Raw genomic sequence first — 24,065 nt, 5'->3', positions numbered from 1 at the left:
GATTTTAGTTTTGACCTCATATTGATTAATAGCTACCCCAAAAACCATGAAAATGACACCCATGACGAAAAGATGTAATATTTTCGTCGGCGCCATCTTGGATTTTAGTTTTGACCTCGGGTAATAGCTTCCCCAAAAACCATCCACATTTGCAAAATATGTATTTGCTCCTTAGGAAAAGTTCAGATTGCCTAGGTAATGTGACGAATCTAATTTATTTAATTCGGACCGTAACTCGGAATAACATACATATAACATACATACATATTTTCTAAGAATTGTATACAATGCCGGATTTAATACATTGCCGGTAACATAATAATATGTATGATAATTCTTAAAAAAGTACATATTTTAAACATTTCTTAAAAAGCTTCTAGATATTGCATACAATTCCTAGAGGTTTTGTAAAACACACACTTTTTTTAAAGTTAGTTACTAACATACTTATCACAATAATTGTACCTACCTAGTTACTAATAAAAGTATAAAAATGAATTTTTACGACGACGACGACGCGGTTGGCGCAGTGGTAAAGTAACTGCCTACTGAGCCGACGGTCCCGGGTTCGATCCCCGGTCAGGGCAAATATTTGTGTGATGAACTCAATTATTTGTTCTTAGGTCTGGGTGTCATTATCTATATAATATGTATTTATTAAATATTAATGTATTTATTAAACACAACACAAGCCTTATTAATTGAGCTTACTGTGGGACTAGGTCGATTTGTGTAATAATGTCCTATAATATTTATAATATCCTATAATATTTAAAATTCGTAATAAATTAAAAATAATATCAAGTATGAAGATGGTCTATAAAATGGAATGCGCTATGTTTACGTGAGCGTGATGTTCCCGCGAACCACGTGGCGACGTTAGATACCTAAATTTGAGTAACGCAGATTTGTGACAGCGTCCTTAAACCACTAGGATTTGTATACAATTCCTTGATTTCATACATTTCCGGTAACATTTACATAATTTCATTTTATTTATTTACATTAAGTATATACATAATTACATACTGATATTATATCTACCAGCTACCTATATTACATGTTTTAACTGATGTATTTATTTATTAGTATCTATCATATTAATAGAAATATATCTTTCACATAATATACTCATGTTAAATTATCATTATATACAATTCTAGACTAAAACTCCAATAGTCACTTGGGGTCACTGAAAATCAGTGGTGGTAAGGTATTAATCACATTGCCATCATATACTGAGTTGGCTCCATTTATCAGGTCACTCACTGCCACATTACAGTTCTTAGGAATAAGATTATTTTTATTTAATTATTTTTCTTTTTATTTCTTTTTGTTTTTCCTTTGTTTATAAATGTATCTCGTGTTGTGATCTTGACAATAAATGTGTTTTATTTATTTATTTATTTAATGTCTCTTACTGCATGCTTTTCATGCAGTTGTCCGCACCATATGTATTGTGGTCTTTGTCCATACACACTTTCTCCAAAGCCCTGCTTTGGTCATGTTTCATGTATAAGCTCCTGTATAGTAGTAAAATTTAATCAAATATTTAAATCTTATTTCTTGAAATTTGGTATAGTATTTTTTGTGTGATACAAATCAAAACCAATAGTCAGGTTAGGTAGACTACAATTTACAAAACTGGCAGGGTTGCCATGCAATGGTTGGTGGTTAATGAAACACTCGACTCGACTGTAAGCTTGTATTGAACTGTAGAACAACAGGACTATAATATATTCTAGACGCACACATACAATAGATTACACACTACACTGTAAACTGTAGAATTAATATTAAAGACATAGTTCATTATATTTTGTAGTCTTTGATTATTTATACAACAGACTAGAAATAAATACTATGTATGCGATTATACCTATTCTAGCCATCCATTTTCGTGTTCCTTAAAATTAAGTACATCTTAGTCAAAGGGCAACTTATTGTGCCCTTGCCCGTAATGCACTCATAATTTCAAGTTGAATGTTTGTCATTCTTTATGTACCAAACACAGTCACGGCCACGGCGCTCATTCCATTTTACTGGTATTAAAACAGATTCATGATCCCATATCCTTCTTAGTAGCAAATGTAGAAATCCCTTTCTTGTGTCTACAATGTTTTTGTGGAGAATCGTATTATTATTTACATTTGGGATGGATTAATTCTTCTCCTCTCTTGAACAAATTTGTTATTGCGAACGTAAGCAATAAGTCTGTAATAAAACAATCTTATATTGGGTTACAAATCCATAAACCAATCATTAAAAATCATGTTTGTAAAAATTTATGTTCTGAGAAAATATCAGTTTACCATATTATAAAGCTTATTTTCTGCCTGTAGATTCTACATAACCTCACAGTCCATCCATAAACCATATTTAGCACTTATTTTTAAAATATTAATCAACAATTAAAAACGAAAACAAACAAAGCTTCTCGTTTTGGTTTTGACAGAATCTCGTAAATAAATATGTTGATTGACACTTGAGTCTTGACGCCACAGACTTGAAAATAAAAGGTACGTGTACATATATTTACATTAGTGCCATCTAGTGGCTCTGGAAGGAAAAGAACTTCATGTCTGTGTTTAACGTGCCATCTAGTGTGTTAAAAGCAAAATACCAAGAGATATAATCGAACATGTAGTACGTTTTTTCCCCACTGGCGCTTTAATTGCGCAAATTCATAGTGCAACTTTTTTTGTATGGAGTGAACCGTCTGTTGTATACGTAGTATATTATTATTAGTCTGTGCTTGTAGTAATCCCTATCTATTTATACTTATCTCTTAGAAAGCATATAATATATGACTCTTCCGCGAAACCTTATACACTTGGGATAAAAACTATCCTGATAAATATATGGTAGGTACTTGTTTTTGTTTATAGCAAACCGATGAATCAAAGTTGATGTCATTCTGAATAATAGCGCCTATTTACGACTTCTTATAGACTGGATTGGCAAGCGTGTTTGTTACCTTAGTAATTTAAGACTAGCAATTTCACTGGGCTTTGCTTGTTACAAATACATTTAGTTATAAGTTTTATATTTATAAAACATAGTCTCTATGTTATAAGTTTTATAATTTACTAGCGATCCGCCCCGGCTTCGCCCGTGGTACATGTTTACGTTTTCTCTACATAAGATCCATCCTCGTACTTCAAGGAATATAATAAAAAAAGAATTATCGAAATCGGTTCAGCCGTTCTCGAGTTATGCGCTTACCACCACATTTTGCGATTCATTTTTATATATAAGATAATCATTCAATCAATAAACGAAATGTTTCCTATTTACAATCTTAGTTTTGAAGTTCAAATTTTGAAAACTAAGGTTGAAGAGCAAAATTTATTTGCACATATGTAGTTGTTGTGTGCACAACATGTTTTATAATATAAGAAGGTACTTTTACGATGCTGTAAGTATAATCAGCCATCTTTGCCCTACAGACCAACTTTACTATCACAGCCTGAATCTCTCGCGACCGATACGCTCCAAAACACCGTAAAACAACTTCTAATGTAAAAATATAAACACAACTATTAAATTGTTAAATAACCGTCACAGTATATGAACAACATGTAGATATATAGATGATGTATGAATATAATATAGATGTATTCTTGTATGACGGTGGAATTTTGTATACAATTATGAATAAATTATCGTTTAGAGGACACTGCTTTGCCGAGGTGACAAAAAAACATGGCTTCCAATTGTTACAAGTATGTATTGAATGCATTTCAATCAAATGCAATCATTTTTTATACAGACGTCATACATTATTATCTAAATAATGTAATACATAAAGCTTATGCATTTGGATTTAGACAAATAAGATACAATTATTTGATTAAACCATAAAAATCTTGCCAAAAATGTTTGCAATAATTTGTTATTCAATAAGGTACCTTAAACAACTTAGATTTCGAAATATATGATAAATACATCGTTTATTATATAGAAAACCTAGGATTTTTATCCTATTTTCAAGCTTTAATCCATGAAAAATATTTCTTAAATATTAACGTACTTATTATCGATAAAACATCACATTTCGGGATGCTGTCCCGAGAGCTATTTTCACAGGTGTCGACCTCGCAAATCAATTACTTTTAAGGTCAATATTTACAAAGTTTCTCGATAATTTGCCGTCTATAAATAACCTTGCTACTGATTGTCCGGGGTTCGATTTATGGCCATGAAATAGCATACTGCATTTATCTCTCAAATATATGTTTCTGAGTTGTTAGAAATGGGTACAATGATTTTGATGTGATTTTCGGTAATGCAAGTCATATTTACTACTTTTTAATAGGGTCGAATTTATTCACTAGCAATACCTATATAATAGTAATGCAAATATATCATTTTAGTAACAGCCGTATGAAATTGGACGTAGGTTCAAATGTTTTCTTCTATGCACTATAGGTCATACAATAATTACCTACTACATAGAATAACATGTACATAACCACTACATAACACATAAATAACATCGATAATATGAAATATCATCACGTTTCATTTATTATTTAGTTTTATGAGTCACACAACAATACAACATAAGCGCTTCATCATAGGAGGAGTCATGAATTTTAATATAAGTCAAAAACATATTTTTTCTCCTATGTCATTATGTATAAAAAAAAACATGAAACAAATGACTATGACGGAATTAAGACGTGTTTTTATTAAGAGCTAGCGCGCAAGAGTAACTTTTGTCTCCGCAACTATTTTGTCTCTCCCATCAACTCTATGGGCTAGTAAGAAAGTGCGCGCACGTAGCGACGCAACTCCCCATAGAGTTGATGGGAGAGGCAAAAGTTGCTCTAGCGCGCTAGCTCTAAAGAAACCGACATATTATTGAAGCAATTTGTGCATAGTGTAATAACAGATGGAATTTACAAGTATTCAAACATATTTATGAACATCTAATATTATTTACTTACAATGTTTTCTACGAAAATAACTTTCATTAATCGTATACGTAATTTTAAAGTCTTGCCAGTAATAAAGCTTTGGCGGGATGCCATTCCGAGCTTTGAGAATAAGCGAAATACCTTTTAATCGTAAAATTTGGATTACAATCTAAATAATACAGTTTTGAAGTTTAAATTATAAAAAAAAAAAATTTGAAATGATAAAATCAGACCAAGATAAAAGTTACCTATTATAGAGTCTGTGGTAGAAAAATAAAATGAAAGGCCAAAAATTACTTAATTGAAAAGAAATCAATATTTATATTTGATAGAGTTGAAGAGTCAATGAGATAATATCAACCAATTCTATGAACATGAAGTCTGTTACGTTTGTCCCTTAATTACACATAAACACACACACCTTTTTAATTCGAAGAATTAATAATACATAGAGACGTCTTATAGTCATTATTAGTATATAAAATAACTAATGATATGAGGCTGGATAGATAATACGAACACATATAAATGTCGAAAACGTCAAGGGCAGCAGCTAACATTAAAAATAGCGGATTTTTAGATAATCAAATGTTACACAATCAAACAAACTCTATTATACCAATTACCAATGATGATTTAATCTTTAAAGTAATATTATTAAAACGAAAGATTTGACTGTTTGTTTGTATGTTGATTTGTTTGTTATTACTCTGAAACTGCTCGACCTTTACATTTTTTTAAATATTGGAAAGCTACAGCGGGCGAAGTCAGGTCACGGAGTTAGTCAACAGTCAACAAAAATATATTACATCCCTAACGAGAAATTAAGCTTAATTTTAATTAAACAGTAATGACTTAGCAAGAAACCATTAGTGATAGTCAATTAAATTTTTAAACGATTGTTAAAAGATTTCTGAACGAACAACATTCAAACAAGTGGTTGACAATCTGACATTGAATAAATTACCTAATTGTATTGAAAACGTTTTTATGTACATTTCGAAACTAGTACTTACGTAAGTTACTACTACTAGACATATTCAAGTATAGTAAATAATTCAATTTAATTTGTAAAGATACATAAAATTACTTCAAAAACCATCGTAATAAAAGTGTCTTCAAAATTCAAATACGACAAAATAACTTACGTTCTCAAAACAAAAAGAGAAAAGCCAATTTTCACAAACACTTCACAACACGTTACATCACCGTTCACGAATTTTCAACCCAAATAGAAAACTATTAGTATCAATACAGATATTTAGCACTATTTTTTATTGGCAACGAATAAAGCGTCGTTTTAGACGCGGCGTTGTTACCCGACTGAGTCTGTGTGCCCGGCTTGCACGTGTGCGAAAACTTTTTACATAGAGTTACAAACATATAGAATACTAACTAATCGTTTGACATAATTTCGAAGTTAAACAATGGTGATTCAGACACACATGGCCTTACTATCGTGAACTATTGGGAGTGAGTAACTGTTTTTATAAGGTGAGAGGACCTATTTTGCTTTATAGTTGTAATATGAGATAGGCAATAAACACTGCAGCATATAATTTTAAAATTTTTGTATAAATTAATACCTACATTTAAATAACTTATCCTTGTGTGATTATCTGTTGAATGTTTTGACATTCTATATAAAAGATGACTAAATTGAATTTATAATAAACTTACGAAACTACGAATCGATAGGTAATTTGATAACTTAAATTACACCCAAATACCACCAAATTTCATAGAATATTTAATTAATTTTATCTTGTTAATTAATTAGCGGATGTGAAGTATCGCTAACCCATGGATACCTTATCAAAGAGCACACAAGATACGGATTATATTACGTGTAGGTTCATTGAAGGTAACGCGGGGAACAGCGAAAGTTATTTTTTATGAATTCATACGTTTGGCTCTATTATATTTTTAAACTAGCGTACCGCCCTCGGCTTCGCCCGCTTTATCTAAAACCTAATAAATTATATACTAAAACCTTCCTCTTGAATCACTCTATCTATTAAAAAAAACGCATCAAAATCCGTTGCGCAGTTTTAAAGATTTAAGCATACAAACGGACATAGGGAAAGAGAAAGCGACTTTGTTTTATACTATGTAGTGATAACGTTTGTGTGTTATACGAACATACTCGTAATACCCTATACATACTGTAGTATTACCTATCACTTCGAAATAATGCTTCTACTGAGTTTCTTACATTACGTAGTAAGAAAACATACTATAACTACTATGTCATTAATTTTTTCTGTTCAACCGAATGTATTATTTTATAATAAAGTTATAGTGTCAAACCGAATAATATTTAACGATTAAAAATATATCTAATCTTCTAGTCATCAGTATATAAAATACAAATTACGACTTATTCCATGTTTTTTCGGTATTTGGATGATAAAAACACTGCATTGTATCATTTTACATTAAACAATATCTTTTTGACCGGTATTGTATTCCGTCACTGCAATATTATTGCATGTTATGCTAAGTTTTTAGTGCAATAAAGTTCTTATAAATCATTTCAATCGTTGTAACGTAACAAAGTAGTACCTTCAACGCGATTGTTTTATTCGATAACTGCATGCAATTGCGAAGCGAAGCGAAAAAAAAAATATAATACTGAAGTAAATGTTTAAACTGCATTAAATTTTAAAACGCTTATACCTAATTATGCTAGAAATCGTCTCTACCATGTTTTTCTACCTCCGTCCTACAAGTAGTATATAAAAGATGTTTACTTTTATAGAAAGTTAGCTGTCTTGCCATAAAAGTCATGTGGATGTACTTAATTAGACGTACCTCGCTTAATTATTGTATAAGATAAAAGAGGTACCTAGTTCATCTGACCATGTATGTTGGGAGCATTGTTATTGATATACATATTTCTTTTTTTACTAAGGTAAAAAATGAAATTATGACTGGTATTTATTTAAAAAGAGCGTGTGTGCTGAGCACAAGTGTCAGAAGTGAAACTTCTTTGGTAAAATTCAAAAACGTGACGGTATTACCATGACGCGACCTTGAAATTTACTATCAACGAGCCAAATAGCTATTGTAATATGTTTCGTTTTTCTATAAATTATATTCCTACAAGATAAACAACTAGTTGCAAGTGAAAGATGCAAAAAAAGCGCCAGCTCTATCACCACAAACATCTATGGTCGAGTGAAATATTTTAACAGCGAAATTGCGAGTTTGGATCCGCTAAAATCGTCGATGACGTCACACTTACCTCAACCTTACCTCCCATTATTTATAAACATGTGCTAAACTATTCATGGATTGGGATATAAAATGGACGGTTATGAGTTTTGTTTGAATTATGATTGATAGATTATTTTTAGAGAATATATTTAAGGAAAAGTAAAAGGCTATTTTTTCTAACCAAATATATGAGAAATTCGACAGTCTGTCCGTCTGTTACGCATTAACGGCTAAACATCAGAACCAATTTGGATGAAATTTAAAATGAAAATGGTTTATGCACTGCGTAAAAATCTGGAAAAATAAGATGAAGTTTGGTGTAAAGTCGCGGATATTTTTTTTTATATAGCGCGAAATTATTAGATAGACAAATTGATACAATAATACAATTACAAAAAAATTAAAAATGTTTAAGGCATTGTTTATAATACATGTCTAATCAAATTGAAGATATTAATATAACCATTAATTAGGTAATTATTTATTGCCAGAAAATGGTTGTAGGTTTGAGGTATTTTTTTATTAAACCAACTCAAGAATACACGGTTAAAATAAATACCTTCAAAAGTAAGTACCTAAATAAAATCGAAACCTTTGCAGTGATTGTATTTCAATGTGGTTGAGGGTGAAATACGATTTTCTTGTAACGTGGTTCAGTTCCTTTGAACGATATGTACTTCTTAACAAGAACTTTAAGCCTTTTTTACACATTTATAGTTCATATATCGAAGTTAAAAATGTAAGATATTCATCTTATAGAAATTTGCTTAATCCAGGAACACATATTTTCTACACTTATTCAACTATCTCCATTTTCCCTAATTCATATAATCTCTACAGAGCTTTTCAAAGAAACTTCTCTATTAATATTAAATCCTTATTCTGTTTAAACCTTGACCTTACAAGTACCGTCTCTCATAACATAAATAAATGCTTATCCACGTGATCTCGACCGCACTTACGCATATGAAATTAGTTTGCAAAACAATATTATGATATACATATATATATATATATATATATATATATAGGTACCTATAACCTAATATAAAAGTATATCTAGGTACATCATTATTATATAGAAAGAAAACCACTTTAACTATTTCAAGCTCTTGATAGTTGAAACCGATAACCAAAATACACAAGATTTTTTTTTTAAGATTTTTTAAATAGAAAAAAATTCGATCCTGAAGCAGGATTAATTTCAGGACTTTTTTCATTTATCGATTCAAAACTGAAAATTAAATGCACAAGTAATGCTTTTGTAGGTACCTAGTAATTTCAAAGTTCCTATAGTGAGAAAATAACATCGTATAGCGGATTGGTAAACTAAATCCCTTAAAGCTGTTCTTCCTCCTCTTATCTTGACAAACAGACAGCTAGCAACACTCGTGTGTTATGTATTTTGTATCGAAGAAAACGAATCGACGGTTAAAAGGCAATCGATGTAAATATTTTACATGGGAGGGATTAAGTTCAATTTATTATCTACTAAAATTATAAATGTGTGAGTCATGTTTCCAATATCAATCAAAGGGAAGAATCACTTTCGTTTAATTTTACAAATAAATATTTATTTGTTGCTTTCGTGAAGACTTTCGCTTTTTTATCACGGACCCTTAGCAAAGTAGTTGCAAGCGTGTGAAAAAATGTATAGAAAATAAATTGTGTAAATCAACAAAAAGAAAAAAAATTGAGCTGCGAAATTACACCTATGTATTATACAGCAAATAAGTAGGTATTCATTAAAAAAAACTTAACCACCTAGGCGCAGAAATTAAAATAATCTATCATCTTCTAAGCTGCGGCAATGTCTAGGTCATAAGAAGCTAGGGTCTACTGTTTCCTACCATTTTAAAACACGTATATCGATCCGTCCGGCACCTATATATAGTTTATCAAACGCCGGGAAGAAGTAAGGACAGGACAGGCGCTCGAGCTAAATTAGATAATGATCGATAGAACACGTAATGAAAGAACTACGACGATTTCTGTAGTGTGTCCATAGTAACTGTGTCTAAGTGGACATTTTGTTTGATAGAGCTAATCTTAGCAACTAGTAGTTCAAAATAAGTCATGGTAATAAAATTATTTCTAGAAAAGAAAGTCTTCGAAAATCATATTCAACAACATGTAAAATAGCTAGGCATATAGAATTCACAAATTAAAATATCAAACCATCCCTCATTTATTAAAAAAATAAATTATAAAAAATGTCCCTAAAAAACAAAAATCATATCCACCAACAGCAGATGAACAACATTTTGCATATAATTTTAGTACCCACAAATGCATATCCATTAAAAACAACAAAAAATCCTAAAAAAAATATCTATAACTAGATTTCCGCCCGCGGCTTCGCCCGCGTTTGCAAAGGAAAACCCGCATAGTTCCCGTTCCCGTGGGATTTCCGGGATAAAAACTATCCTATGTGTTAATCCAAGTTACCCTCTATATGTGTGCTAAATTTCATAGTAATCGGTTCAATAGTTTTTACGTGAAAGAGTAACAAACATCCATACATCCATACAAACTTTCGCATTTATAATATTAGTAGGATATTAAGATTATACACACACACACAACACAAAAAAATAATAAGTACCGACTCAATTTACATGTAACTATTAGCCAATATCGGGTAGCGAAGACAATACGTCCATGTAACGTAACGATGTATTGTAGGATGATATTTGCTTACAATGCACAATTTGTTTGCTTGATGACTTCTTTGTATGTGGGTCATTTTGGTTTCATATTTTTATTATGATGTTTCTTGATATAGGAGGTTTCCAATAGCAAGGATTTGATAGTAATTGCCCAATTGGGTCAGAAACGTAGTTCTTTATTGTTACTAAAGGATCAGCTTTAAATTTAAAGTGAAAAGTATGCAACTCTAATTTGTAAATGAAAATTTTTATGAATATTTCCCTAAATGAAGTTTCGGAGGAAATTTTTTTCTTTCAAAAGCACTTTGAGAGAAACTTTTGCATAATAAAAAGCTAAAATATTATGACAAGCAGGAATCACGTTTCCGGAAAACTGTTTCTATATTATGCCATATCCATCAAAATTTAAACTAAACAGTAAGCACCACTATTGGCTCAAGATCAAAGGAAGTATATGTTGAATGTACTTAATTACATTTCACAAGTAATTAAGATCTAATTAAAGCAATGGTATATCAAAAGGAGGTTATATCAAGCATATTGTATTCAAATAATCAATGGCCGTCTACAGGCCGTACTTCCTTCTCTTTCACTCACAAACATAGAACATAATATTACATCTCGCTCACTCGCGAGTCGGGCAATTACCTTACTTTCGTATTGCCATTCTTGAGCAACAATAAATAAATCATTTATTTTCACATAGGTAACTAAAAATTTTACAATTCAAAGTGACCCAGGCTCCTAAGACAATTATATGTAACTTTAATAACATGTTATGATTCAGCTATTAATTTAAATTTTTCATCCTTTAAATGTCTTAGAATTGAACTGTTTCATTAAGCTTTTGAATCTATAAATCTATTTCTACCGTCATGAATAAATAAAGGAAAATCATCCAACAAGAATGACGCTGCATGAATGAGTCATTCTGCAATTGTAAACAACCGTCCTCTGAAGATAGCCGGCCAGAAATACTGGACGTTAGACAAAACAAGGTCATGTCATTTGGAAGCATTATAATATGTATAGAGGCCGGCTATAAAACTAGAATTATTTTAGAGTGTAAATGTTGAGTGGAGTCAATAAAAATAATGCTGAAATGATATAAGTTGGAAGTATCAGGTCCATAAAGAACAATTTTCAAAACAAACGTTTTGAATTCTACTTTTGATTGCTGTTAATCATAAACTATTCTAGACAAGATAGCCTCATTCATTCAAAAGTAATTTTCTCAAAAAACAATAACGTTAATAATAGAAAAAACATCTATCTAACGCGCTTGCTATTGAAAAATTGTAAACTCTGTTTGATACAACATTGAATTTTTAATTCTTTGACGTTTGCGCTTCTTTGCATAATTTCTGCTCATTGTGCTTTAGTTAATTTTGCCTAAAAAGTTAAGAAAATCGCAATAACTATCAACTACAAGTTTCCACAAATCGATTTGTTTAATCAATTATTGAACCACTATTATAAATACAGGGCTATGGCAATGTCGTTTACTCAAACTAATTACCAATACTGACTTGCTATTATGAGCCTTATTACCTTGTAAATAGGGATGATTTTTCCTTGAAATAATATGTAAATACATGACATATTATTCGGTCTAGAGTACCTAGTTGGCAGGTATCCAGTTTTGAATTTATGCACGGTTGGCGGATACTATTAAATTTAGTTGAGCTGTATTTAGATCAAAGATATGCGCAGACGCAATACCTTAGCGTTTATTTTCACTTAAATAAAAGAAATTCGGTTTTGAACTTCTGTCAAATATTATGGTAATCTTGCAACGCTACTTTGACAAAATTATGTCAAGCTTATAATTGATAAATTATCATTCTATAGACTACTAGCGGTCCGCCCCGGCTTCGCCCGTGGTACATATTAACGTTTTCTCGACATAAGAAACATTCTCGTACTTCAAGGAATTTATTAAAAAAAGAATTATCGAAATCGGTTCAGCCGTTCTCGAGTTATGCGCTTATACCAACACATTTTTGGATTCACTTTTATATTATAGATATTAATTTTTCCCAATGCAGGGACACAGGACGTTTATAATATTTTGATTATAATACACCACACTGACGTTATTTAAAAGCGCATAAAAAATAAATATTTTATAACAAAGTAATGTGTATAGTATCTTTGATCTCTTTTTTTTCTTGAATATGTTAGTTTCCGAAGTTGCTTTTTCTTTTATAATTAATTTTTCAAAGGACCGAATCTCTAAACATAAAATCTGTCACCCGAATTATTTCAACTTATTACAATTTTTTCCCTAAATTTCTCACACATTACTATCGATAATAATATCTTAACATATTAAAAAAAAACAGACAAATAAAATAATAACTTACCCGTGTCACCCACAGCTTGGCTAAGCGTGTTCTCAGTGAGCGGCCGCAACGCCTCCACCGCGCTGATGTAGCCCAACCGATCTGCGATCGCGCACGCTGTCTGTCCGTTCTGTTGTTTTATATTGTTATTAGAAAAATATATTGGGCAATTATTATTTGTAAATATAATGGGAAATTTTGTGTTAGCAATGAATTGGGAATAGCTAATGGAATAATATGTGTTTTGAACACTTTATAACGTGAAAGAAAACTTAGAAACGTACGACGTAAACGTACAAACGTACGTACGAACGTAAAGGCAAAAAATATGGGCATTTTACTTTTTACAAATTATGGAAAAAAATATTTAAAAAAAAAAAACATCTATTGTAGTAAGGTCCCTTAAAAATTAAAAAATTAACTGCACTCGTGTACGCGTCCTATTTTTTTATTTTATTTTTTTAATTATATCTCACCGCAGACAGTGCGTTAGGGTCAGCGTTACTCTTCAACAGTAGTTGAATTATAAGGGTGTGGCCTTGTTGTGCCGCTTGGTGGAGTGGTGTGAATCTGAAACACATAAATGTATTAGAACACAATATTTTTTAATTTGAACATTACAGAAAGGAACAAGACATATAATTTTACAAAATTCTGCCCACATGTCTAGTTGGCAGTGTTTTTCGGTGAGTTTTTTTTGACTGCGTTTCTTAAAATACAACAAAACGCAGTGACAAGCTTTTCAGTGAGTAAGAACATATATAGGGCAGCAGACAGCGTTGTAGCTGTCGTACGCGCAGTACTGCATCGAATCCATTGGCACCGCTGTAAGACAATTATCACATTGCCACGTAACACGCAGCGTGGCGTGTGAGTGTGTGCGTTGATTGTATCCGTTTGAAATCTGTTCCGTAGAAAACCATAAAACGCAACTATGCGCGTGAGTGAGTAAAACTTGATGACACTTGTACTACCGCAAGAACGCACGTCAGTGCGTTTTCACGCAACAGCGGCGTGTACCCGTCACGCGTGTTAGTGTCTCACCCGTGCTGCGCGCGCGCGGTCACGTCCGCGCCCGCGTCCAGCAGCGCGCGCGCGGCGGCCAGGTGGCCGTGGTGCGCGGCCGCGTGCAGCGGCGTGTACCCGTCGCGCGTGTTAGTGTCTCACCCGTGCTGCGCGCGCGCGGTCACGTCCGCGCCCGCGTCCAGCAGCGCGCGCGCGGCGGCCAGGTGGCCGTGGTGCGCGGCCGCGTGCAGCGGCGTGTACCCGTCGCGCGTGTTAGTGTCTCACCCGTGCTGCGCGCGCGCGGTCACGTCCGCGCCCGCGTCCAGCAGCGCGCGCGCGGCGGCCAGGTGGCCGTGGTGCGCGGCCGCGTGCAGCGGCGTGTACCCGTCGCGCGTGTTAGTGTCTCACCCGTGCTGCGCGCGCGCGGTCACGTCCGCGCCCGCGTCCAGCAGCGCGCGCGCGGCGGCCAGGTGGCCGTGGTGCGCGGCCGCGTGCAGCGGCGTGTACCCGTCGCGCGTGTTAGTGTCTCACCCGTGCTGCGCGCGCGCGGTCACGTCCGCGCCCGCGTCCAGCAGCGCGCGCGCGGCGGCCAGGTGGCCGTGGTGCGCGGCCGCGTGCAGCGGCGTGTACCCGTCGCGCGTGTTAGTGTCTCACCCGTGCTGCGCGCGCGCGGTCACGTCCGCGCCCGCGTCCAGCAGCGCGCGCGCGGCGGCCAGGTGGCCGTGGTGCGCGGCCGCGTGCAGCGGCGTGTACCCGTCGCGCGTGTTAGTGTCTCACCCGTGCTGCGCGCGCGCGGTCACGTCCGCGCCCGCGTCCAGCAGCGCGCGCGCGGCGGCCAGGTGGCCGTGGTGCGCGGCCGCGTGCAGCGGCGTGTACCCGTCGCGCGTGCGCGCCGCACAGCGCCCGCCGGCCGCCAGCAGCGCGCGCAGCACCGCCCCGCGCCCCTCCGCCGCCGCCAGGTGCACCGCCGTCAGACCTGCGCACGCGCACGTCACAGTTAAACGTCGAACAATACACACATTTGAAAAAAAAAACAAAACATATGTAAAAATAATTTGGTTTGCTAAAAAAATGCATTTAATATGGCACAACTATACCATTCATTATCATTTCATCCAAATCCGCATTATAAAAAATTAAAACAATAAAAATGCATCGTTTGCAAAATTAGATCAACTAAATAAAATATATTTTTATTTTAAATTTCATGTTAACCTAACCATCTACAAAGCACTAACCGTTGCTAGCCGGAACATTGACATCAGCGCCTCTCTCAATAAGCATCTCGACGCAGTCCTCGTGACCCTCTTGCGCCGCCATGTGTAATGGTGTGAACCCAGCCTTTGACTTCACACTGGGATCCGCATCTAAAGTTAATTTAATACAATAAATATGTTCTTATCACTCATCAAATATAAAATCTTATAAAAAAAAATTATATTGAATTGAACACAGCGTTAGACACTGTTCCTATGGTACGTATTTTGCTTTTTTACAGATAAAAGATTTGATTTAGCTAAAGAAAACTACCCAACATTAAAATAAAATAACTACTCAACAATTAATTTAAATAAACCAACTATTTGACAATAAAATGAAAAATTATACAAATTTTCTTAACTTGGCACCCCACAGGGTTCAATGCTTGGTCCCATATTTTATTTATATTCTAACAATAATACAAACCATGTTCAAGTAGCGCAAACGCGATATCTGGATGATTGTGTCTACACGCGATGTGAAGTGCGGAATGACCGTTCTTAGCCAGTGAATGTGGTGATGCACCTGTTTAGAAATAGCAATTTTACTTTGTCTACTTATACATTTTAGAACCTAGCGAATATTTTAATACTTAACTACTACATTATTAATATGTGACTTTATTCTGTGATAATGAAGTGGAATTTTTAAGTACTATCAGATATAACTATAAAGTAAAATTCACAATTTCATCAAAAATGAAGTTTGTATCGTGAAAATATCTAACAGTGAATTAAATGTTCATAAAAAATACATGTATATTACTAACTAGCAAAAATATCACGCTTATGATTAACTTCTTTAAAGACTTTTGCTATATTTACAATAGTGTTACTTGAAAAATTTTTATTAGCCTTCTTCTTCGATCCTACTATAAAACTACGTTTACAATAAAACAAACACTTAACGAACCTTTATCCAGCAAAAGCAGAGCGATATCCGGATGCCCATAATACGTTGCCATATGCAATGGAGTGATATGACTCTTTCCTGGCGCGTCAGGTTGAGCTCCTCTAGCAAGTAATAGCCTGGCAACGCCCATGTCACCGTATTTAGCGGCTAGGTGTAGTGGAGTGAAGCCTTTACGCGTTTCTGCTTCTATTGGCGCGTTGTGGTCTATAAGAATTGCTGCTACTTCTTCTTTGCCTGTTTTGATGTTAAGAATAAGTTATTCATTTGATTTTTTATTTTCACTTATTTCTTACCATCATAGTGCTTATACATAGCATTGCTTGTGTTTGATTTAACGCAATTTTTAAATATCATTTGGTCAATAATATAATGTATAAATCGCGTTTGAAATCCGTTAGTCTCTAATTTCTAAGTGCTAATACATCGAAACATTTTGTTTGTTTGTTGTGTTGTAACTAAAGTACTTATTTTACTTTTACATAATATGTTTTATACCATAAATTTAGAAAAATGCCATTTGTACCAAAGTATATTTATTATTTTTGGTTCTCTAATTACTTACCTTCCTTAGCAGCAATATGCAGCGGCGTGTACTTGTCCTTGGTGGTTGCAGCAACATCAGCACCATGCTGCAGCAAAAGTGCAGCAATGTCCGCATGCCCCAATCTTGCTGCTACGTGTAGTGGTGTTTGTTCTTCGCGAGCACGGGCTTCCACCTGCAGGAATATTACTTATTAATCACTAGACTTATGAACGTGATATTTTGCAGGAATTATATTACGTAATCTTACATTAATACAGTAAATAACATTTCTCAACGTATTAATATAAAATTATGAGCCAGTAAAGTTTACTATCTATATCTAAGAACTTCAAAGCTAACCAGCTGTGCCTCGTGGTTTCATGTGCGTTAATTTTAATTTCTACGCGTGAACTATTTATCATACTTATCACTTCCTGAAAAATAAGTATGTCATATTATAATTCCTTGGTTTGTGGCAGTCTCCATCTGTAATTTCTGATTACTCATCCAGGACATCCTACCTTAGCGTTGTTCCTCAACAAAACTCGCACCAAATCCGTCTGATGCGCTCTAGCAGCGAGATGAAGAGGAGTTTCTCCTCTCGCGGTAGCAGCATCAGCGTCAGCACCCGCCCCGACCAACACCAGCGCGATGTTCATGCAGCCCATGAACGAGGCCACGTGGAGGGGAGTCAGACCAGATTCTGTGGTTGCTGATTTACCTGGAATAAGTTATTAGTTGGGTATCAAAATATTCATGAAAGTTCTTGTAGTAATAGTATATAGTATAGTCAACAAGTTAAAACATATATACAATTCAGATTGACCATAATTTTTTTGTCAATACGCGCCGCAAGCGTCCGCAAATGCGAGCGTAAAAGTATTACTAACACTAGAATAAGTATAACTAACAATATATGGGCAAAAATGGCGGAAATAAATAATCAATCGATTATTTTAATGAAATTACGGACCATGGATCAGCGACGACCGCGTGTAATCTGTGTGTAAACAACTTCGCGACAAAAAATCGTTAACACCAAATGTGCACTTCTTTTATAGCTACAAAATTATAAACTTTTAAAATAAATACCACCGACAACCGAAACACAGTTTTTAACTAGTTCGGTAGTCAGTGGATCATCTAAATATTGTACCGTACGTTTTTTTGCCAATAAATATTTCTTTTAAGCTATTGCATAGCTTCTATCGCGGGCCTTGAGCGCGGGGACCGAATCGAGAAATTCCGTAACGAAAAAACCTCACGATCCCCACTCCGACGGGCTCGGAGGTGTGGCTTGAAGGCATGCTATGCAATAGCTTTACCGCGGCAGTCCCCGAGTGCCACACATCTTTTTATTTTATTTTATTTTAAATAATGTTATACTCACTAGCACCATATTTGAGCAACAGTTCGACAACTTTGAGCCGGTTCTTCTTACAAGCGATGTGTAGTGGCGTGAAACCGTTCAGAGCACGCGCGTTTGCGTCCGCATTTCTGTCCAGCAGAAGTTTTGCGACCTGGAAATTGATATAATTATTATTATCTTACACAAAAAATTACAGAATAAAAAAAAAACACACACACTTGTTACTTTATTCATTCTCTATCTATAGAGGATAATAATGACATAAAAGGTGGTTATTGTTAAAGTTGACGAAATGACCACAAAAAGATCTCGTCGAAGGTGATTGTTTCTAACAGAATAATATGTTATAACCAAACTATGACAAAAGCGAAAATAAAAATTGAAAATTATGAAAAAAAAATCAATTCTCTTATTGCTCAATTAAGATAACATTAAATATTACAATATAGAAAAAATACATCAATCTAAATCTGCTATTAGAATAATAATGACATAGCTTCTCTTTAAAAATTCTTATAAAAAAACATATCTTCGAACTTACTCTAACATGACCACAATGTGCGGCCACATGCAACGCAGTAAGATAGTCAACAGTGACGTCATCGATGGGAGCGCCTTCTGTGAGCAGCACTTTCGCAGTTTCTACGTGCTCCCCTTGTACTGACATGTGGAGGGGGGTTAGACCATTCTGGAAATATATTTTGTGTAAGTGACAATATTTTTGAAAAAAACAGTTTTTTTTTGATCCATAAATGTGGGTAGATAGTAAATTAAAGAAATTTTAATATAAGTAGGTTGAGCTGGCAGAATTTAAAGAAAATGCTACTTATAATTTTCGAGAATTATTATAGTTGTTGAAGATACTTCCATACGGTGAAAATCACCAAAAAAATGTCCACCGAAAAAGCCTCTGAAGAATTCTTTAAACTTATAAGTCAAATAAATCACAATTTTATTTATTACCTTTTAAGCAAGAACTATAATTTAAAGAGCATATATTTTAAGAATTACTTTCAAGTTACTTAATATTTTACCTTAGTTTTACTAGTAATCGGTGCACCATGCTGCAACAACCTTGACACCACATTGCTATGACCGGAACGAGCCGCGCAGTGCAATGGCGTCAAGCCATCTCGCGTCACTGCTGCTATGTTTGCACCTGTAATTTAAATGTGTCATTTAAATTATCTGTTGACTTTATATTCTATATTGATTATATGGTTTTCTGTTGACAATGGAAACCAGGGGTTTCCCTAGAAAATATTATGGTCGAGTTTGACAATCGCGCAGAACGATGTTTATTGCGAATTTGTTGTAAAGATGTGTTTGATGGAATCAAGACAAAATTGTGTATTGTGCGTGTGTGCGTACCAGCGTTCGTGCGGGCGGGCGTGCGTGTCTGTCTGTGTGTGTGTAACGTAATTATTCCCAACTAAAGAGTTTAAAATTTTACTTTTAAGTTTTTACGTATGTCGTATATTTTCGCATAACTTTGGCTTCACCACGTGCCAGTGTCCCAAGTGCCGCACTGCGCACCCACTCACCATTCTCCACCAGCAGGTCGACCATGGCCAGCTGCCCCCACTTGCTGGCCACGTGCAGCGGCGTGATGTTGTGCTTGGCCGCGCGGCCCGCGTCCGCGCCGGCACAGAGCAGCGCTTTGGCCACGCCCACGTTGCCGTAGTGCGCTGCTATGTGGAGGGGCGTGAAACCGGACTTGGAGCACGCGTCCGGGTTGTGTTCGTTCTGAAATTTAACAAATAAATCAATAATAATAACTTCTTTGTGCAAATCTGACTTACGAACTAGTTATAACTGTTTAAGTTACAGATCTCTCCTCTATGATTGTAACAAACATAATATATTTATTATAGTTTTTAACGCTTCTAGACAATGCAAAATATTTTTTCTATATATAGACGTTGAAGATAATTCAAATCATTATTTAATTTCATTTTCTTACATCACTACACATTATTTTGTCATGAAAAGCTATGTACCTCTAGTAAAAGCGTAGCGGCTTTTACGTCGTTTTTCTTAGCGGCAATGTGCAATGCGGGTAATCGCACTTTACCGCGTGTGTCGGATTCGAGCAGTTCTGCAACCACGCGGTCGTGGCCCTGTTGCATCGCCACTGCTAGCGGTGTGAATCCATCCTAGAAGACAAAACGATAACATGGTATTAGAGATCTATTCGGAAGTTATTTATTAATTTAACCAAATGAAAGAAATACGCTTTTCAACAGGAATTTAGAACGGAGAAATTTTAATACATTAACGAAGACTGTGCAATATCTCTGTAGCGAATATATGACTGTAAAAGTAACAAAATCATACGGAAAAGTATACTGGCCGTAACCAGCAGGATTTTCTCACTGCTCACGGCAAAAAAACTTTCAGAAACATGTTTATCTATCTATCTTGACTCGTATACATATTGGACCAAGCAGTGTTCGACCTGCCATGGTATATGTAGAGCTGTACCATAAACCCTGTTGCTACATACCTCTGTCGCAAGTGTCTGGCTGGCCCCTGCCGCTAGCAACATTTTCACGCAGCCCGCGTGGTTCTCCTGCGCGGCCATGTATAACGGCGTGAAGCCCGCCGCCGATTGAGCGTCTGCCTTCGCGCCGGCCGCGAGCAGCGCTCGGGCAACTGACTCCTGGCCAGCTAGACATGCTATGTGGAGGGCTGTGTTGCCTGAAAAAGTTAATGATTAAATTAAGTTATACAGTTAAAATGATGATGCTATAAAAGTCTTAATACGACTGTGCAAGTGATTAAAGTTCGCCGAAAATTAGAGGTGACTTAAATAAAATGTTTTTGTAAATTCAGGCGATTTCAGTTTTGAACTTCATGCAAATATGGTTGATTAATTAACATTTCATGATTTGAGTAAAGTGTTTTTCTATATCTGTTTCAAAATTCAATTTTCAATAGCTGTTTCAACATAACAGTATCAATTCATCAACTAAATTGTTTTTCTTTTTTGTAATTAAATGTTACCTTTCTTTGTCGATGCGTCGACGATAGAACCGCGTTTCAGTAGTTCTTCTACTACTGAAATGTGTCCATCTTTAGCGGCTAAATGTAGAGCGTTTAATCCATTCTGAAATTAAGAGATGATCAATAAAAATGACGTACTTTTTTTTTCATTTTGTCCACAATTTACACTGCACATTTTTTGTCACTTCTTCTAGTGTTAAAGAGACAAATTAGGCGTGATGCAATTGTTGCATTCAATACAATCAATCAATGTTTTTTTGTCTTATTCATTTTTATTTAGCAATACTTTTTGTTGCGACGTAAAATTCATAGGACCTAGCACCAAACTAACTTCCTCATGTTATAAATAGCTAATAATTATTTTAGTTCTCTCTGCAGAATAAGCCTCCTACAAGTTCAGGCCTATATTTTCAAACTTGACTTAACCCAATTACAATCGTTTAACGCTTTTCATTGATACTGTCTTTGCATACAGTTATATATAGAACGGGTAGAATCTAACCGTCCGCGTCGTTACGTTGGACGGAACATGTAATTTTGCCCAAGGACGTTTACCATTAATAACAATACTTCCCTTGCACTATAAATGACACCTGTGTTGTGTTATGGGTTTTGAAGTTTCTGGATTGTTTCCTCTTGTTAACTCGCTGAACTTTTTTGCGACTGTTGCTGCTTTATTTATTTGATTGAGCCTATGGATTCATGTACAAGTACCTACCTATTTATTATGTCAATAAAATTATTATTTCTTTAAAGGTGTAATGTAATAAAAACGGAACGGAACGATAATTATTGTTTACTACATCTGTGTTTTTCTTTAATATACCATTTTAAGAGAGTTTCAATTTCAAATAATAATATATGTTTTGTTTCATTGGTATAAAACGTAATTCTAGGTAAATCCTGCATAAATTATGTTGAATTTATTAATTTAAATTATGTGTAAGAATCATGAATTGAAAGTTAACGTTATAAGTAGTTTTCATACTTTTAATAACATCGATGTTACTGAGAAAAAATATTTATTGCATATGTTACCGGAAATGTATGAAATCAAGGAATTGTATACAATTCCTAGGAAATGTGTACAATTCCGATACTATTTAGGAAATGTATAAAATATTGTTTAAAAAACTATTTAATGCATGCATATCCTAGGAAATGTATAATCTTCTTAGGAATTGTATACAATTCCGATATCGTATTAGGAAATGTGTAAAGTAAATGCTTTCTGTAATAAAACACATTGTTATTTTTTTATTATAGCTCTTATTGATGTATCAATACCCGATTGTAATCGGGTAACAGTCATACCGTAAAATTGTAATAATATTTTGTTAATATTATTATCTTACTAATTAACATTTTAAAAATCAACTATCTAACTTTTAACGTAAATATCACAAAATCAACTTATATTTATTCTTATAAAATCAAATTTTCATTTTGCAAGTAATCAGTCCCCTTGTCCCGCTGTCCTCTCGTATATTTGGCGCAGTCGGATTGTACAATCCGCCGTATTACATTACGGCTAGCTGTTTTAATATGCCGAAAATTCATCTTTTTCCAAAATTCTACAAAAAGACGGTCGCGAGTGGACGGAGCCCCACTTCTCCATAGATACTGCTTTCCGAATCGGTGGTAAATGTTAAAAACCGGCCAAGTGCGAGTCGGACTCGCGCACCGAGGGTTCCGTAAAATTTAAGGTTTTCGGAATTTTTCCTTTATGTGTGCTATAAAACGTTGCTTCATGCCAAATTTCAAGATTCTAGGTCGACTGGAAGTACCCTTTAGGTTTTGATTCCCTTGCGAGTACTTGCGAGTTTCAAAATATGCAGCTTAAATTGCTGTTTCCTTTGATTGCGTTGACATAGAATAGAAGTTTGATTTTGTTACAGCTTAAAGGTATTATACCTGATATTACCTGAGTATTTGGTATGAATTTCAATTTAATACCTCTACGCGTTTATGAGGAAATGGGTAGTAAGTTTAAAATTATTAAAAACAAATATATTATGTGATGTAACTAAATGGTTTTCGTAATTTTTCCTTTATCTATTATGCTATAAGACGTTGCTTCGTACCAAATTTCAAGATTCTTAGTTCACGGGAAGCACCCTGTAGGTTTTGATTCCCTTGCAAGTGTCGAAAATTTGCGGCATAAACGGCTGTATCTTTTGATCCCACTCCCATCCTCCCCACTACCATCCTCCTCACTTTCAGGTTGGGTCCCATCCTCCCCACTGCCATTCTCCCTGAACCCATATCCATAAAATGGGGAGGATGGTAATGGGGAAGATGGCAGTGGGGAGGATGGGATCGGGGAGGATGGCAGTGGGGAGGATAGCGGTAAGGAGGATGGAAGTAGGGAGGATGGGATCAGAGAGGATGGAAGTGGGAAGGTTGGGTTCAGGGAGAATGACAGTGGGGAGGATGGGAGTGGGAAGGATGGGAGTGGGGAGGATGGCAGTGGGGAGGATAGCGGTAAGGAAGATGGAAGTAGGGAGGATGGGATCAGAGAGGATGGAAGTGGGAAGGTTGGGTTCAGGGAGAATGACAGTGGGGAGGATGGGAGTGGGAAGGATGGGAGTGGGGAGGATGGCAGTGGGGAGGATAGCGGTGGGGAGGTTGGGTCCCATCCTCCCCGATCCCATCCTCCGCACTCCCATCCTCCCCACTGCCATTCTCCCTGAACCCAAATCCATAAAATGGGGAGGATGGAAGTGGGGAGCATGGCAGTGGGGAGGATGGAATCGGGGAGGATGGCCGTGGGGAGGATAGCGGTGGGGAGGATGGAAGTGGGGAGGATGGCAGTGGGGAGGATGGGATCGGGGA

The 24,065-nt window shown here is 35.5% G+C and overlaps 1 protein-coding gene across 6 annotated transcripts in view; it reads right to left on the bottom strand.

The window, feature by feature from the left end:
• The window catches only part of LOC123703430 (ankyrin-3-like), a 153,804-nt gene that overhangs the window by 59,425 nt on the left and 70,314 nt on the right, over nucleotides 1-24,065 (bottom strand). For all 6 annotated transcript variants that reach the window (XR_006752993.1, XR_006752992.1, XM_045651421.1 and 3 more), the window contains exons 3-17: nucleotides 21,231-21,333; nucleotides 20,731-20,924; nucleotides 20,225-20,380; nucleotides 19,769-19,970; nucleotides 19,259-19,383; nucleotides 18,766-18,912; nucleotides 18,246-18,375; nucleotides 17,377-17,576; nucleotides 16,895-17,048; nucleotides 16,333-16,566; nucleotides 15,847-15,945; nucleotides 15,399-15,527; nucleotides 14,938-15,136; nucleotides 13,632-13,725; nucleotides 13,177-13,285 (exon numbers count right to left, since the gene is read on the bottom strand). Coding sequence is in view for 4 of the 6 variants with exons in the window: in XM_045651421.1 (XP_045507377.1) it covers nucleotides 13,177-13,285; nucleotides 13,632-13,725; nucleotides 14,938-15,136; nucleotides 15,399-15,527; nucleotides 15,847-15,945; nucleotides 16,333-16,566; nucleotides 16,895-17,048; nucleotides 17,377-17,576; nucleotides 18,246-18,375; nucleotides 18,766-18,912; nucleotides 19,259-19,383; nucleotides 19,769-19,970; nucleotides 20,225-20,380; nucleotides 20,731-20,924; nucleotides 21,231-21,333 (2,275 nt within the window). In the remaining 2 variants the exon portion in view is untranslated. The remainder of the gene's footprint in view (nucleotides 1-13,176; nucleotides 13,286-13,631; nucleotides 13,726-14,937; nucleotides 15,137-15,398; nucleotides 15,528-15,846; nucleotides 15,946-16,332; nucleotides 16,567-16,894; nucleotides 17,049-17,376; nucleotides 17,577-18,245; nucleotides 18,376-18,765; nucleotides 18,913-19,258; nucleotides 19,384-19,768; nucleotides 19,971-20,224; nucleotides 20,381-20,730; nucleotides 20,925-21,230; nucleotides 21,334-24,065) is intronic.

Source organism: Colias croceus, chromosome 26, assembly GCF_905220415.1.
Source record: "Colias croceus chromosome 26, ilColCroc2.1".
In the NCBI taxonomy this organism is placed as follows: domain Eukaryota; kingdom Metazoa; phylum Arthropoda; class Insecta; order Lepidoptera; family Pieridae; genus Colias; species Colias croceus.
This window is presented reverse-complemented; position numbering and strand designations above follow the sequence as displayed.